General features: G+C 41.3%; 1 protein-coding gene across 1 annotated transcript in view; it reads right to left on the reverse strand.

The window, feature by feature from the left end:
- The window catches only part of olfm2a (olfactomedin 2a), a 37,572-nt gene extending 21,342 nt beyond the window's left edge, over positions 1–16,230 (reverse strand). The window contains exon 1 of the mRNA XM_028412004.1: positions 15,868–16,230. Coding sequence (XP_028267805.1) covers positions 15,868–15,924 — 57 coding nt within the window. The 5' untranslated portion in view covers positions 15,925–16,230. The remainder of the gene's footprint in view (positions 1–15,867) is intronic.
- Between the last annotated feature and the right edge of the window lie 2,751 nt (positions 16,231–18,981).

The raw sequence follows: 18,981 nt of genomic DNA on the forward strand, positions 1-18,981 counted from the left end.
AATCTGTCATACCTCAAAGAATTCCAGGCTCTGCCAATCAACTGTCTAATCACAGAGTCTGTTGGCAGAACAAGCTTTCATTAAATATTAGCTAGAGAGGAAGTCAGCCATTTAACCTGTATTAATTTAATCTTTTTTGATTAATTTTCACAGCCATTCCATTCCTCATAATTTCCACCCTAATAATTGGCCAACCTCATTTCCTCTTCATCTCTGCTGTGTCATTATCTGCAATTCTCTTTTGTTGTCCTTCTCCATGAATTTTATTTAGCCTTTAACTCCCCTCACTCTCTCCCCCTCTCCCCTGTTGTTTCTCTCAGCCCCTTTGGCAAAGAAGAAAAAATGGCATCATACCATGTGTTTCTCCTTTACCCTGCGTGTGTCTCAGCCTTTGCTATTTCTGTCCTGAACTGCACATTTTCATCGGCAGTCCTATCTATGTTGCATGCCTGGACTTAGCTACAAAACAAACAGTACACATGTTGTATGCATGTTGTGTAGTAGTTTGGTGTTGCCACATACTTTGCCAGCACAGCCTTGTGTTTTATCATTATATCTTTTTTTTTAAAGCACTGGCCTCCTAGCCTGTGGGCATGCTCTATAAAGGGCATTTTTAATTAGTTCAAATGGTGAACATGCCCACCAACTGCAGAAGTGGCAGCATTTGTGCACACCCATGGATGGCAGTAGAGCACCGCACAGCCCCAAGGCCACAGGGACAGGCTCTGGGTGAGATAACAATAGAGGAGAGGAGAAAGCGTCGAGTACAAACACACAGCCAGCTACAGATTCACAGCTAAAATACAAGACCAAATTACACCTCAGTTAATTACACAGACCTTTTTCATATTGATGCAGAGCTGTTATGACTGAGGCGACTAAGCCGCACAGAAACCCCTGCCTGAGCTCCGAAGGATGCTGGAGTCATCTGGCTCTAAGAATACTGGCTATTTTTCTGAGTCATAATTCATTAATTAGCTGATGGACACGGAGGCCCACCGCCTTCTAAATGTATCAAGATCAAAATCAGCTTTAACAAAGTGTGACCTCATTACCATGGCAACTATTTAAATGGCATAAATAGGCTGTACCCCAAGGTTCAGGCCAGCAGAGTGGTGTGTTTTCAACATGGAGTGTTTAATCTATTAATGGCTCCTGTGGGCCTTTGATTAAGAAAACTCATTTGGGGATTTAAATTTTATAGTAGTGACAGAGACCAGAGGACTGTGAACACAAGCACCTGACCCTGCATGCATAAAGTAGGGAACACAACCTATTCAGATGTTCAATAATTCAAGCAGCAAACAACCTCCACAAATAAGGCAGGACAACTGTGCACGCTGTCCGCAGAGCTGATTGACAGAATATGGATTATGACATGATGTATGTGCTTGAGGTAGACTGTGGGAATCAATATCTTTGCACGCCAAGCAAAGATTAGACTCTAAAATCTCCTGAAGACATGTTGAAAAGTACATGTGTTGTTGATGCTGTAGAAGCGTATCCATTAATGTGTGTCTGCTATTTTCGTGTAGATGTGTTTACATGTGCATGCGTAGTTTTGTTTGTGCGTCAGTGCTTCTCCATATTTGTGTCCACTTGCATGAGCAACACTTTCTCTCCACTGAGCTGTGAAATGTCTACAATACCCTCTAATGGTGGTTGCCACAGTGTTGTGTGAGAGACCTGGTTGAGCTGTGTTGTGCATGCTGGTCACCAGTGCTGTAAAGTAACTAAGTAAATGTACTCAGCTACTGTATTATTTCAAAAAAGTTGCACCGTTGTGATGTTATACTACCTCCATAGTCTTAGCCTGTTTTACACATGCGGTGCACACCAGACAGCAATAAATACTCAAGGGGGAATTTGGAAATATTTGGAATATTAGGTGAAATGGGACAGTTCAGGAGAACAGTAATGTGCCTTTGCCCTGAAGTGTTAGCCAAAGTGTTGTGGAACCACATGAGTTGTGGTTAATATAAAACAGAAGGTTGAACCCCATATATAAAGGACTTGCAGATATAATAACTATGTATGATGACTAGACACAAATTAGACAATGCAAAACAAGTTACTGAAATATAATATAGCTGTACATTACAGTTTCACATTTGAGTAAACAGGCAAAAAATTACATTTCACAAAATGGTTATTTGGCCTGTTTTTAGTTTTTTTCCATTATACAAATATTTTAAACAAATTAAATGTGATTATTTTTTTAAATCAATAAATTAGGACCTTTTTAATGTAATAATTCATTAACACAACAGTTAAGAAAACAGTATAGTAATAGTAATACTAAGGAGTCATGCAATAATTATACCGTTTTACGTTTCACTTCTTTCATAATTTATATATAGTTTAAAAAATATTATTTTAGTTAATTTTATTCTATATGTAAAATGACAGTAAAGATATTCTATGCTATTCTATTCTATTGATTTCTTAATATTTTTATTCTAGTTAATAGGGATGTCACTGACAAATAGGTTTGTTTGAACTGCTATAAATTGCCGTCTTACAAAAAAAATTCTCATGTAGTTCTCAGCTTGTAAGGATTTTTTTTACTGATAAAGAGGATGCAAACTCAAAATACAGTTACAGAATTAAAAATCTGTCACTATAAAATAAATCAAATTAATTATATGTATAAAAAATACTTTTTTATACTTTTTGGACATGCTTTTTTTTCAATTGTAATAAATGTAGTATGCTGTGTTTTTTCTGGGCTTTTTTCAGTGATTGTTGTTTATTATACATGAAACAAAAGCACAGAATAAAACAGCAGCAGTTACAGGTGTGAATAAGTCTTTCCAGTGAGAATGTGTGGTAAACAAAATCAATATAGTGTGTCTGCCTGCTGCTATTGACTATAACCCACATACAGTACTCTGTGGTAATTCCATCCTCTGTCTTTTGTCCATCTAATCACCCTCCGGTGAAGACAAGAAGATTTATAATGTATCACACGGCAGGACTGCAGAACTGACTTGTACATTAAATCTCCAGTGTTCTCCCTTTGCATTCAAAGTTATATGGTTGAATAAAAGAATCTTAAAGGAACATTATCCTCAGATTGAAAGAAATTTTCAAACCTGAGCCAGCAGTGTGCCATTACACATAATGGAAAATTGCGTTAACAACATTTATTGTGTTTACCTGGAATGTTTTTGAAATTTGAAATGAGCTTTTTAATGAGAGGCAGTTGCTATTAAAGACATGGCATATTTACATCCAGATGTTTTCCTTCAGCAGAAAAAAAAATCCAAGTTCAGCTCAGTGAATAACTTCCTGAATACATTGCCAGAACATGCATTCAAATTATATTCACACTGTAGAAGGATTGATTGCGGCTGATTGCTTCCTTGATTACAATCTTAACAATCTATGCAGGTTCATACAGTATAACTAGTAGGGTATCAGGTATTATGTATGGTTAAATTCCAGATAGCTCAATCAGACACAAGCAGGGCACCACACTTTGCTGCAGGCTTGCTAAAGAAAAGCCTTGATCAAAGCAATAGACGAGAGCTACATGTGGCAATCAGCTGCCATGCATTCTGTAAGCACAGCAAGGCTCTATGTTCTGCCCCATCTGATGCCAACTGCACCAGCTGAACATGACTCAGAGCAGTCCTTCCTGTGGCAAATATGCCCTGCTAAATTGCCCCCATACACGGAGGCGCTCACACAGATGGATATGGATTCACACGCACAATTACTATGATCATTGTATGACTTCATAACCTGATTACCAATGTGCCATAAACCTACCCTTTACTGGAAACCCAGTGCCACATCCTGACCCTTTCTTCCACCAAGCTAATCAACCATTCTCTCTGTTACATAGGGAAAGCTATTCCTGTAGATTGAGTAATTACTGACAGCAAATTGGAAGTCTTCCTCCCAGCAGAAAGGTAGCTGATGCTCAAAGAAAGCCGACTAATTGAGACTGACCCTACGGCTACTCGCCTCTTCAAAACGCCCTTCACTCATTTGTGGCACTGGCCTTGTCACTATCATGGAGAATAATTGTGTTTTTTTACATGTTGGCAAGCTCATTTTTTTGCTCAAACTGCAGCTCGGTTTATGAAAAAAATAAAAACTGTCTAATTGACATGCCAAAATGAAAAGAACCCAAAGTAGGCCACCATGCAGAATTTTCTGCTGTCTACTGCAATACAGGAGTGCCATCAGTTGTCTTACTTTACTTTCAGAGTGCTTTGTTTCATTAGGATGGATTAATCCGTGTTCGCAAAAAAGGTGGGAGTTCTTCATAGATGTACCTAGTGGATTATTAGACAGAGACAGTGCCAGTGGACAAAGTGTCCTCAGTTTCTCTTTTGGCCTCCGCCTGAGTCTTTGTTTGCAAACGTCATGCTGTCGCAGATGGAAGGTATTGCCATGATTAGCTAATCACTCTGGTACACTGGTTACACAGAAAAAATATATAAACCAATGTATAACAGAGGGGTATGAAGGAAGCTGTGGTGGTTAGGAGAAAAAAAGAGGAGAAAGGTTGGATGTTAAAACTCCCAGAGGTGATGAATTTACATCTGATCTGTTTTCTGCCACGTTTGCAACAGCAAAACTAACATGACTGGTGAGAAGTGTGGAGATCCTGCCAATTACAGCCTTGTTTAGTAAGAGTTTGAAGCAGCTAGTCAAAAATATAATACCCTGTGTCTGACATGGTCAGGAGCAAACAATGACCAGAACCCGTCAACCATGTACTGTACATTAATAATGAAGGGACAGAACCAGCCTGCAGTCTTGTGCCCAGCCTCTTTGTCCAAGCTCGTACTGAAGCCTTCTTTTGTATTGTTGTCTTCAGGTCATTAATGCTCACAGAGGCTGTAACATTTAATTAGGGAGACATTATTAGTACAACACAGACTCAGTGTGCTCCAGAGAGAAATCCCTCCAAACAGCCGCATGGAGTTATGTGCGAAATGGTTAGGAGAAGCGTGTAGATAAACAAATTGGCTTGTCACTGTGTTCTTTTATGGAGTTTTGCCAAGCTGGTAGAAAAAAGGATTATTAGTATAAATAAACTGTAAGTATTAGCCCATGTTCTCATACCTTCGCCTAACACCCAGCCACACAAAGTCTCTGCTGCACTGTCAGAATGAGGAGCCGCTGATCCGTTCAGTGATTACACAAACAAACAGACAGGAAAATATCAACAACCTAGAGAAAATGAGTGTACAGAGAAGAAATAAGAGATTTGTGTGAACATTACAAAAGGGTAATAGTCTGTGGAGTCTGCCGAGTGTGAGATCAGAAGTATTGCGTGAGTGGGAAGGTGTTAGTGGGAGGAAGATGGAGAGGCGCTAATGGCAAACAATGGCCAGATAACTTGTGTTAGCACCACATGGGATCATCAGACTGGATCTCTCAGCTACATAGGCAATAGCCTGCAATGTGATTGTAGTGACATGTCCGGCTCCCACAATCACATTGTGGGATTTATGTGCTTTGGAGCACATGTGTGGGTTACACAGAACAAAGACAAAAAAGTGTTGGTTTGTCTGCAGGATTCTGGTCTACTGCAAAATGTTTTGCAGCGTGCTCCTCACAGTGAACACAATGCAGATCTGTGCTGCCTAATGATGATATTTGTGAGTGCATACCCGTCTGCAGATATCAGAAAGGCCATCCCTCGCATTAATATTCCATGCGGCACAAAAGAGGGATGGAGGATGTTTTTTTCCCTTCAGTTGACACTTCCTTTGCTAATCGTTAAGTATTTTCATTTGCTGTCTCTGAGACATGGCAGCCTGAAAATCCACCACTCATTTCTTCTGGGACATATCATTGTTGATTATTGCTTGATTGCTCTGGGTAAAATGGACAAGAACGCTTTAAAAATAACAGTCAACCTCGAAGCTAGGGAGATTAGAGTGACAGAAATACCTTGTAATAATGAGCTAGAGGATAACAGATTAAATCGTTAATTTAAATTCTAATGGCAAGGATCCACCTCTGCACAAGTGTGTTAGTATTTATTTAAAAAGACTTATGTCTAAGGAGTGTGGTTATCGTTTGCTGTCCTGAATAATCTAATTGATATTCTCTATTTAGCAGGCACCTTCCAGAAACAACTAATCAGCCCTGTAGACTTTTTCCACAGTATCTAATACTGGGCACATATCAGTCAGTTTCAGTTTGGAATGAGTCCCACAGTTCACTTTTAATGGTCTTGTTCTGGGCTGTTTGGATAAGATCAACACAGATTTAAGCATGGCAGCTGCAGATATCGATCCAGAAGATACCAAGTAGAAAAATGTGCCTGACAAGTGAAAAGTACCCTTCTCTGAAGATCCCTACCCCAGCTCAGTGCAAGCTGTTACTCTGACTGAGCAGAGTAAGAGATGAGAGCTGGGCCTGAGAGGGCCAGTAGCCTAAGGCACTAAGGCGTAAAGAGAGAGACCTCTCCTGAATACCTATTCATCACATCACCATTAGTGTGGCTGAGGCACTCAGCTCTGCTGCTCAAAAATATAACAAGGATTACAGCATTAGATCCCCAAGCATATTTTGACATGATAGGACTCTCGCTGCCGCCTGATGAACAACCAGCCTGCGTGCTTTTATCACCTTGCGATGTAACAAGATGCAGACCTACATATCTCACTCCTCATCCACAAACACACTGACTCCATAGTTGATAAGCAACTCTAATCATCATAAGAGCAAGTTTTTATCAGAGCATGATGTTTTCTCTGTGCTCCAACCCCCCAACAGAAATGCCACTCAACATTATTTTCTTCTCGCATCTTGTCTGTCAACACTGATCCTTTCATCCGGCTGCTTCCTGTGTTGCTCTCGCCCGAGCGACAGGATGCACATGCCGTTGTTTTGTCATGGTCGTGGCCATATTGATTAAGCAATGTGGAGCTAATTAAAGACAATCTGCAAGGAGTGTCATCGCCAGTGAAGGGAACAAAATCACAGTGACAGAGTGATAGGCCTCTAATTATTATTCTCCTTTTAGTTAGGATTTGAGGGCTGATAACCCTGCAGGAACAGTTGGAAGGCTCACCGTTTCTGCATCTATCCTTTTCATTTCCAGAAACTTTACTCTGTCTTCCTTCTCTGTCTCTCTCTCTCTCTCTCTCTCTCACTCCCCCTGCTCCTCAGCCATGCTGCCCTGCTCAGCTACTCCACTGGGCATTAATTCAAACCCAGTTCACATACTCTGAGTTTGTACTGACACTGCCCACCAACCCTGAGCACCACAGCATCGTCAGTTCACAGCACCTGTGTCTGTGTCCGTGTGTATTAAATGCATGACATGTATTCTACATGTTTTTTTGTAATGCATACAAATCTTTTCTGAAATAGTACAATACCTTTTCATAGCTTTATTTGTTCTTGCACTCCTGTAGCATTATTATCATTTAGATGCAATATGTAGACCTGCTGCCAAGAGTATAACTCAGGGAAGTAGAGAGGCTACAGGCTGCTTATATTACAGTAGGAGTACATTTTGTCTGGATGTTTTTAGCTGTGTCTCTCTTTTGGGTCTGTGTCCCTTGAAGGTTGAAAACCGATTGTGTCACAGCAATTTCAAACTCTCCAAAATGCAGCCTTTTTTTGTGGATTCTTCCCAAGCCAGCCTGTTCTATGATACATTTTACAGCTTGGATTTTTTTTTCCCAAATAATACAGCAGATTCCACAAACAGAATTTTGTACCAACGAGGCAAATAGAAAGTCATCCACAGACTGACATTTAACAACAATTTCATGGTCAATGGAGGTGTGGCCTCCACAGATCACCTTTCTGAGGATTTTTGTGTCCTTTTTCGTGCAGATTATTGGAAAAAGAAAAAAAAATCTTGTTGCATCTGCCAATAATTAAAAAGATAGAAGTTAACAATTGTTTTAATGGAATTCTTGAACTCTTTTTTTATTTTTGTTCAGTTAATATTCAACAAAATCAGTCCTGTGATCTATAAAACATGAAAGAGGAGTCTCTTGCAAGATCTTTCCTCCAATTATAAGTGATCTGTCAAAGCAAGATTCCATTAATTTTAGGATATTTCATCTATGTTGCACATATCATTCTATCTATAAGACAGCATATACTGAAACTTAAGTGCATTAAAATGCTGTGACTGGTACTTGCAGATGTGATGCTCCCATCCTCTATTAAACCCTGCTGCATCCATGTGTGTTATGTAGACTTGGAGAAATCCCAGGGGTTTAGAATCAGGCAGTATAATGTAATGCAAGCTCGTGTTCCTTCCTCTGGAGCATCTTGTTTTTACTGCTTTCCTACATGTAGTATCTCTATCAAAGGACCTCTCTACCTTGCTCACGGTGGGGCTGCAGAGAGCAGCTCTGCCAGCCTGCTTGATATGCAGCAGTGTCTGGTGGCTGCTGGGCTCCCACGCCTCCCTGACTGGAGCCTTTAAGCCATGGTGCAGTCAGAGAGAGAGCCTCCCTCATCAATGGCCCAACTGAGTGGCTGTGACAGTGCTACGCGCAAAACACATCGATTAAATGGTTCCTCTTGCCTTCTGCTTCCGCTTGCACAGCGCTGCATGGCTCTCCTCCTTCATTTCTAAAAATGAAAGCTCTGCAATTGAGTTACCTTTCAGCCTTGGGGGTTGTTCTATTACACGTGTGGCAGTGTGGAGACAATTGTTTGTATTATGTGGAAAGAAGGAGGGGAGAGGTAGCTGAACCATCACACAGTAATTGTACTCTGTCTCTTGTTTATTGCTCTCATTCAATGTCAGTTGCAGCTACAGCTGACAACTCCATACCATCAATGGGAGGAATTAATTGGGCTTTCATATGGAAACTTCTGGCTGTGCATTTGACATGAGAACCAGCTGCTTCTAAAGGAAACATGTCTTCCTACAGTGTTGTCCTGCCATGTGAACAAGCAGGTGGAAGCAAAAATCTATGTCTGGTGTTTGAGAATGCATAACACCCTCTGATGTGTTTCTTCCGATAAAAGTGAAGAGATGTGAAGAGCACCATTCAAGTAGCAGCTTGCCCAATCTGCTCAGTCTCATGAAAGCTTTTGTATCAGAGAGGGAAGAGAAGCTCTAGGCGCAACAGCCATATTTATATTCCAATCTTCTACACAGAAACCCACATTGCCAGGCTCATAAAAGATTCATCGAGCAGGGGAAAGCAAGGTCATACAGAAAACTGGTCAGGAGGTGCCTACTGCAATGCAAAAAAGAGCAGGTGGGAATCTACACACAAAAAAGTGGGTGAGTCCCATGGTGGCAGTTACTTGGGTAACAAGTGTCATTGGCCTTATTATTGGTGGCAGCATTGACAAGTCTGCGCTCTAATTGGCATCTGTCACTCACAGCATTCACTACAGCCTCCTTAATAGCTTCAGCTGTGTTTGTTAGAATTGATTCCATGCATTGTTTGGCTCTTTGTCTGTTGCAGATTCCATTGCTGACATGTTTGTGAACTAGAGAGCAGAGGGGAGAGAGAAAGGGAGACAATGTGTGCGTGTGCTTATGTGTGTGTGTGTGTGTGTGTGTGTGTGTGTGTGTGTACGCACGCCTGTTCTGGGTGTTGTCAGAGAAATGTCACTCTTGCTTAGAGTCACAGACATAAACCTCTGGGAGTCCTGCACCCTCGAGCACACTCACACAGAAGGAAAGAGAGAAAGTGGGGGAGAGAATGCGATATAGGGATGATATTCATCCCACCAGTCAAGCTGATCCTTCTATACACTGTTGACAGCAAGCATACAAGTAACATCCATGCATTATATTGAACATTTAAACAAAAAATTGTGCACCAGAAAGCCTTTGTATAATTGTAGAAGATAGAATAGAGGTCAAAAGTGGATGTGCAAGCTCACACGATGACACGTGTAATCTACTTTCCTGTTCTTCTGCATGCATAAAAACTAATCTGTCAGCTGGCTTCTGGTTAGCTGCCACGTTAACCACGTGCGTACAAATGAGAATGTTGTAACAACTGTGCTTAGTACTCAGTCCCAAAAGACTTTTTAAACCTTTAATAGTGATTACAAGCTGCCCTACAGTCAGACAGCTTGGACCATGGGAACGCTAATGGTCATTTTAGGACAACGGGCCGCTGGGTTTTGAGCAAGCAGCAGCAACAGAGGTCAGTGAGAGCCCACATGAGCCCAGAGCATAAGTAGTGGTCAGATCGGAATGAGTAAGTGGGCATTTAAAACATATGAACTAAATATCAAACTCTTCTGTCTGATTATAGCAATCCAAGATTAAAGTGAGTGCTCCAAATCATTGAAATATTCAAACCACACATGTCCCATGTGCATGATAAATGAAGAGAGCCATTGTAGGATTTCAGAAAGGAATCTGGTTAGTAAGTTAATTAGACATTTGGTCTGCAGTGCAAGGAAGGGCTGCTATGAATGTCTGATACACAGAATATTACTGAAGCAGAGGAACCCAAATTCTATCCTAGGATTAAAGGAATTAAAAATAATGATGTTTTGTTTCACAGAGATACTTAAAAACAACCCCTTTTTTGTCTGCATCCAAAAAGAGTTTGGACAAAAAACAACCCAAAACCTCAATAGTCACGTCTCATTTAAGGAACCACAACGTGGGATCTGTTTTCTGCCAAACTACACCTGGAAACCAAAATAGCTCAGGACCCTTTTCCTTGTATATTCTCGATTGACCAGCTGTCATGACATCTGGAAGGGCTTCACTGACATTTTTTTATAGTTCCATCATACATCATACACCAAAATCTAGATGGATCTAGATGGGTGAACACAACACAACATTTGTTTAAAACTGTCTCACTGTTAATTCACTTTTAGTAGAAGAGAACATATGCATTTATATATATACATACATATACCCTCTTGAAACACCCTCTTTACTCAGGGGTCCCACCATGACAGAGACACAGTGTTAGTCTGTGGTCAGGCCACTGACCTTACATGCTTCTCCACTCAGCCTTGCATCTGTTAACCAATTACCATGCAGACCACTGCCTGCCTGCCAGCCTCATCCAAGGCACTGCAGTAGTAAAAATCAGTCACCCATTTCATGTTGTCATTGGGACCCACCTCCAAAAAAAGCTCACTGCCACCATTATGCACTAATATCACCCCAGTGTGAGTCATCAACAATCCAAACTTAGAAAGCTGGCCCAGAACAGGTGTACCATCGTCCAACCATGCACTTCCCTGTCCCTACCTAACCCTTTGTAACCTTATAAGGACCAACATTTTACCCTTAAGATGGGAGATGAGTCCGCACTGTGTCACTGTGTATGCAGATTATTTGTCCCTAGAAACATGCACAAACATGCAAACACCTGTGATGATAAAGCGACAGGCCACATGAAAGCACATCAAACATTAAGATGAGGCAGTGAACAGAGGACAGCACAAAGCCTGAATAGCTCTCTGTGCTTCAGCCCCTTTTCTTGAGCTGTATCTCTTTTATAAAACAAATCTCTCTACAGTGGCTGACTCACACAAAGTGGTATCATTATCGTGCACTAATTCAAGCTCTACCCTAATCAGTCATGACACAAGCACATACTATTCAATCTCTCTGAGCCGCAGTGAATCAAACATAATGCAACCTCATTATCTGTGGCTGATTGTGAAGCAGCACCTTTGTATATTGATGGGGAGTGCATGAAGGTGGATGCAGGCATAGTGGCTAATCTAACCCTGCCTGCTCACTTACTCACCCACATAGTGCTAGACATGATTGTTACTGATTGGCGGGCAACACAGAAATTAGGTTATGTGGGTTAGTGTGTGGTATCTTATTTAACACTGACCAAGAAAACTTACAGATCATTGCCATAAATTAGGGAATTGAGGGCAATCTATTACTCTTCAACATTTGCTTTCTGTGAAATTCTGAAAATGAAATGCTGTTCATTGCAGAATTTGTAATGTTCATATCTAAAAATGAATCTCGGTTGCAGCTTGGACCTCTGAGTGGTCATGCAAAGTAAATAATTCAGACAAGCTCTGGAAGTCTCTTGCATAGCAAGGTGATTTTAGTAGTTGTGTCTTTGCCTCTCACTGGCAGATTTACATCCATGCTGCTGCAGCTTTCATTTGTTTAATTCTCTAGGTGGAGGTTAGGCTGCTGCTTGGCAGAGCACACGATGTCCAACCTGCTATGTGTCCTTCTTTCTGAAACATAGATCCCCACCTCTCTTCTTCTCTTTCTTTAATACAAAAGATGATAATAGTAATAACATGAATGTTTTTTGCAACGGTTTCACTTGTAATGTTTCAGTTAGATTGCTGTTGTAATAGGTTTTGGGCATGGAGACAAGGACAAAGACTCGATCACACTCATGTCAGGGGAAGGGCTTTTATTGTGATGATGCTGCTTCGCTCTCATTGGGCTGGCACCAGGAAAAGAGATTTTTGGCCAAAGGGTCACTGCCAGGGTGCTGGACTGTTTAAAGCTGTCTCTGTTGGACATTAGCCAGCACAGCTGTTTGTCCTGCCTGACTCTGATTGAGCAGAGGTCTGTCTCCTGTCCTCACATGTAGAGACAATACCTACAATAGCGTAGCTTATTGCCTTACAATCACTTTGGCTGTTTGCATGTGGAGTCAGGCTTGTTAATGATACAGACATATAAAGTCTCCATAAAATAGCTTTTCATACTGCTGCATGTGTGTCAGTAAAACCATCTAGTTTCAGTGACGCTTATATTACAGAATTAAACCACTGTATAATTAGCATAGTGTAACTATACCAAATGTTTGTGCCAAATGATGTTTTAAACAGCAACGTGATTTACAAGTGCTCATTCCTTTACTGCACTTGCCTTTTAGCTATAAATCAAACCTTGCTGGGCAAGTTTCTGCAACAGTCATCACACAAACCTAGACTGAGGAAATACAACTTAACAAGGTCCTAACAAATGATAGTTTATCCTATCCTAGGTGAGAGAACGGATCAAGTAAATTACTGAAAAATCCAGCCAACTGCTCACACAGAGTCTCCCTTTTTTGAGAATGACAAGCAATTAGGTTTCTCCTCCACTGCTCTCGGTGTTTGAAGGGAAAAACACCAAAGCATCAGTCTTAACCACACTAATGTTGAAGTTATCTTAAACCAATAATGGCATCCCCGTGGCCCTCCCTTACCCCACAGGGACTACATGAAATGTACATGTACATGAAACACCTTTACACTTTAAAACTTAAACAGAAATTGTGTAACAACAGAAACAAAGAAGTCATTTACCACCTGGAAAAATATTTCTGCATGTCTCAGTCAGGCTTCAGCATGCTTTTAAATGATTGAAATTATTATTGTGTACAGATATTTGTGATCTGCAGTCAGTTGAGCATGTGGCTATTTTATATTCAGGGCATCTGTCACATCATACTTAAATCATAAATCATTTGTGATAAAAAAGGGATATTTCCCAACTTTCCTGTAGTTTGCCTTGTATTTTTTATGCCTTAATACCTTGTATCCCAAGATTTGAACTTATTACATTAAAGTCACTGTTTACACAAAGTAAATAGACATCTTCTATTTCCAATATACACCTGCTGCAAACATCACTCTTCTACCTTGTTAAATTTAAAGCCTACGCACACATGCAGTAACTTTGTTCCATCATACACGGCTCAGTGTGCACACCATAGCAAGACATCTGTGCCAAGGTCAATCAGGTGCCCATCTGTATCAGTAGCACTTAGGACCCCAGAGCTTCACGGGTACTTAACAAACACATGCAGTGAACGAACAAGTGCATCTGTCTCATTAAAGCCTTCTAAATATTTCATAAAGGCCTGCACTGAATCTGTGACTGAAAATATGTTGATAACTCAACTCTGCTGGTAGGGAGTGCTACCCTCATTGCACTCATTGCAGCAGATATGCAAGAAGTCATCAATTCTTTATGTTTGCAGTGCAATAGGGAGATGGGTGGTGTCATATTTTCTTTCAAACTTTTTAAATATTTAATGCAAACACTTACAACAAATTGTCCCCCAAGGCCAATTACTGTGTGAACCTACTGAGAAATTGGGTGGGGTGGGGGTTGAGGGGTGTGGGGGAGATGATAGTATATCTTGGCTACATCTTCCATGTCATATTTCTTTAACAATGACATATATTTTCATCTTCATTTACTTTTGATGGAAACAATGGATACTTTACATTTTTGACTGAAGTGTTTCATTCATTACATTTTATGTGTGTCTGTGTCTGTCGCAGGTTAAACAGACACTGTGAAATTATAGCCTTTAAAACTCCTTCTCTCACAATGAGATCAATTATTTCTCCACCAATTCCATCTGTTCTGCATGCAGTACTTGGAACCTAACATTCAGATATACAGTGGAACATGTGCAACACACATTTTAAAGGTCAACTGCACTGTTTACCCACCCTGCAGTCATGACATAGAAAACAATGATGTACATGATCATATGGCCTTTACATACTACAAGCAACAGTTATTGCTCATATATATTTGTAACAGTACACAATATATTAAATTAAACATAGTGATAGTAGATATATAGAGATATAGTGATACAATATTTGACTCATTATCTGCAATAACTGCATTGTTCAGGGGTGTTAATCACCACCACAGTAGCTGAACAAAGAGACTTTACTCTATGCATACTGTTTCATTTCTTTGGCATCATAAAGAGTATATTGGAGGTGTTGTATTTGTAAGGCCCTGCAGCCGGTCAGTTGCCTTTGCCAACTGGTGACACTCGTCGCCAACGTACACGGAGGCGCTGTCTGTGGTGCTAAACTGACTCAGCCTGCCGTTTTTAACCGAAGGCGCGACACGGCGCTGTCCGTAGTCCTGAATATACTGCCGCATGGAGCTGAAGGTGCGAAGCGGCGCTGTCCAGCACAGCTCTTCTGCCTGTTTAATGCAAAGCTAAATCACAGACAAATTGTGGCCGCTTTATCAGCAGACCTCACGCTTTCTATTCTGTCACGAGTTACGCTCAACACTGTATGTATGCTGACCAGCGGAACCCCTGCAAGTTCAAACGCTCCTGCCTTTACTGAAAGCTTTTCTGGGTCAAATAATTTACCGTCCTTCACTTTAATTTACAACTGTCACATCACAGCTCGTCATTTCTACCTAACGGACATGGCTTTTCACGAGTGTCATGGACAAGAGAAAGCCGCGCGCGCGCGCACACACACACACACACACACACACACACACACACACACACACACACACACACACACACACACACACACACAGAGAAAGAGAGAGAGAAACGTTACACATCTCCCAGGATCTACAACCATTTGTTGGTGCTGCTTTGGTACACTATACTAATTACTCATAGCTTGTATTCACAGCAACAAATCACACATGGCTGCTTGGCTCTTTCAGCTTAATCAGCGCTATCAGTTACAGAGATTCTCAGGAAGCCCCTGGACCTCTCTCTGTCAGTGATGTAGAGGTAGATAGGGAGATCTGTGAACAACGACCTCCAGGGCATCAAAGGCATCAGAGTACTCACAAATCAGCTGGATCAAGCCAAACCCTTACTTTTATATTCTTTAAAGACTATGTCCTCCCCATAACCATAATTTGTATCAACGTCCATAAACCACAAACATGCAGCTCCACTTATTGTTGTAACTTTCTCTCTATGCAGCTCAGTCTCCGGTTGTACACTAGATTATGGAGATACATTCAGAACAATAGCATTTTTTAATACTGCATCAGGTCTTCACACCTCACCCAACATAACGTCTGGGTCTATTTTTTCCTTCTTTAAAAACGATCACATTTCCTATTAAGGCGTCGGTTCTTACTCAAATGATCCATGTATCAATATGCGGGCTTATATGAACTTTTAACGCTTATTGATAGCGTACAAGCGTCCTTACCTCAGTGGGCATGACAGCTAACATCACAAGTAGGAACATGGCACTGAAGAGATGCATTCTTGTCGAAATGATAGCGTCCCAGCCAACACCGGTTCCCGCAGCTCTCCCTCCGTTCTTGTCCCTTACTGGGGCGGCTTCTTCAGATACAGAGGGATTCCTTTAATGCTGTGTCGGCTGTGCGCCACCAGCCTCATCACCAGGACGCACGGCAGCCCTCTCTGGCTCTGTAAAGGCGAGACCAGCTGCGCGTCTTTCGTAGAGCATAGACTCTTCTGCGAGAAGCAAGAGAAAAAGCTCCTATCTCTCAGACGGGAAAAGTCCTCGGATGCTGTAATCGGATGAGGCGGACAGACAGCAGTCCCCCTCCGTCATGCGGAAATAACTGCGACTGAGCGAGGGAAGCAGGGGGAGAGTCGCAGAGGTTGGAAGGTGACTGCTGTGCTTGCAAGGTACCGACGCTAGGAGCAGCACGTCTGTGTGTTAGGAGCCCAGTCAAAGAAGTACTACTCTTTGATGCAGCTGAGCTTGGACGTGTGTGTGTGTGGGAGAGAGAGAGAGAGAGAGAGATAGACCTGCTTGGACTGTAGATAGATAGATAGATAGATAGATAGATAGATAGATAGATAGATAGATAGATAGATAGATAGATAGATAGATAGATAGATAGATAGATAGATAGATAGCATTGGTAATATTTCTAATAAGATCAGTTGTGATTATCTGGATAGAGGCTGTCAGAGCAACATTAATACCATTTATTCAGCTTTGACATACATCTAATTAGAACATGCCAAAGCACAGGGATTCTCTGGGCTTTAGGGAAATTATAAAGATTATTCTTTTCTGGATTACAAAGAAGATAATCAATGTCATCAACTAACAGAGATAATTGAATGTTGTGTATGTATTTTCCAGGACAGGTGAGGCTGTGTGTGCAGCTTCCTGTCTTTTAATATGTTTCTGTGTGAGCTGTGTCATAACAATGGGCCTGTGATTCCACCCCCCCCCCCCCTTTTTTTTTGACAGGCTGTGTTTGTAGCTTCTGGCAATCTTGAACTGGGTATGAAAAATATCACAACCTCTGCTGCCCATCTTGTCCGCTCCCTATAATAATGGCTTGGCTTAAAATCATTTTTCAGAGGTAAATGCACAACATGTCACCTGTGGTGAATCTCTTGACTGACCAGAATCATGAAAGCTGAAACCAAAAAATCAATATGGCAAGATTTCAAAAGGGCTAATGCTAAAGCTAGTCAAACACGCTGAGGTCATACACTTAGTCTCTAGAGGAATTACAAGGCTCAAACGAAACACACACTACGAAGTTAACAAGAACCAAAAAACACACTATAGGACTGGAGGTCTGTAAGCTTGGTAGTCACTCAAGGAACACACAAGACAAACTGGCAGGCCATGAGGGAACACAACCTTCAAAACAAAACAGGAAATAACACAATCCAAGAACATACAAATAATGCCAAATACCAAAAATAAATAGACTACAATAATACAAGAATAACCAAGAAATCAGGATTTACACAGAAAACCAGGACAACAAAACACCAGGTCATGACATGTGGCTCCAGTTTGTTATGGTCTCTAACATCTACAACAGAGGGATTAGTTCATAAGGCATTCAGACAGGATATCAGCTCAAACAGCATGATGGCCTGTGTCTTCCAGCCCCTCTGCCCCTGCACGGTTCAGCAGAGGGTGGACTCTCTCCACCCCTGCTGCTGCCCTCCATGGCATGGTGCACACCCCTCCATTTTCACAGCAGGAAAAATCATGAGTAGGTGAAACGAGAAGCTGAGGGGAGAAAAAGATGGAATGCAGGAACTGTTCTTGCCTTCCTGTCATGTTCTTTTCAGCAGTGTTTGTGTACTTTAATGTAACACCCTGGATGTAGATTTTGGCATAAATACAATAAAAAGTGGGGCTAAGAATAAAAGAAAAGCCTGAGGCTGACATGGTGGGTAAAAGTGATGTTGAGTCACTGCATGGGGCCGGAGTGCCACTGCGTTTTATGGTCATGCTGAGGAAATACACTATACTAGCAAACTCCTCCCCACTCCTGGTTCCTTTACTCCATCTACTCCTTCATCTCCATCCTCTCATGCACTTTAGGGCATTGGGTAAGCTGGGGGGATTTTTCTGAGGTAAATGCAAACAAAACATGACCCATTTGTCAAAGATGCAGCATGTTTCCCCTTTTATCCAAGTCAGTGCAAGAAGGCCAAGAGAGAGTATAAAATAGACCTCCAGGGCTGCTGTGTGTCCTCTCAGGCAAGCAGGCATCATCCCTCTCTTTTTTGTCACCTCACTGCACTGTTAGGCAAATATAGTTTTAAAATCAGCAGTTTTAACAGATTTCCCATCTTCCCATGGTCTCCTTCACTGCTTGTTAGTTATTGACTCATATTTGGCTGATTATAATTCATGCTTTGTGGTTAAATCTAGGTGGACGCTCTCCGTGTGTGTTGTTAAAATCTTAGAAATGATACAACGCACCTACTGTTTTGAAGTAGCCTAAAGACTGTATCTAATAACCACCAGTGTGTGTTTGTCTCTGACTGCCTCCAGGCACATTGCTTTGTCAAAGAGTATGCGTTTTTAACATTAAAACAGTTGCTTAGATAGGACTGCTTGTATTGATCCACTGTTGCTAAGCCCATCATTATATAGATTTTCAATTTTCAGGACAAATGCAACACAAGAAAAATGTAAAACATACTCATATGAAGCAGACTTGCGTTTTGTTCACAGTTATGAGAACCTTAGGCAGGTGCACATACACAGTGGGATTGTAGATCATCGCACAAACATACACAGACAGCCAAATTGAATTTTAGGGAAGTTGGAGTGCATGAGTTGTTCAATCCATCTAGCAAACATTGCGGTCTGTACTATAACAGAGCTTGTGCTCATCATTGATCTTTGTAATGTTAGTGCTGCTGCCGGTACAGCTGAGTTATTATGCAAGAGAACAGAAAGACCATATGCTTCCTGAAAGTATCTAGAATGTTGAATCCATTTTACGCTGTCCGCTGGGTACTCGGGATACTGTACAGCTCATGGAGTGTCAGTCTTTGGCTTAGAATTAATTTCCAGTAT

Source organism: Parambassis ranga, chromosome 8, assembly GCF_900634625.1.
Source record: "Parambassis ranga chromosome 8, fParRan2.1, whole genome shotgun sequence".
Lineage (NCBI taxonomy): Eukaryota > Metazoa > Chordata > Actinopteri > Ambassidae > Parambassis > Parambassis ranga.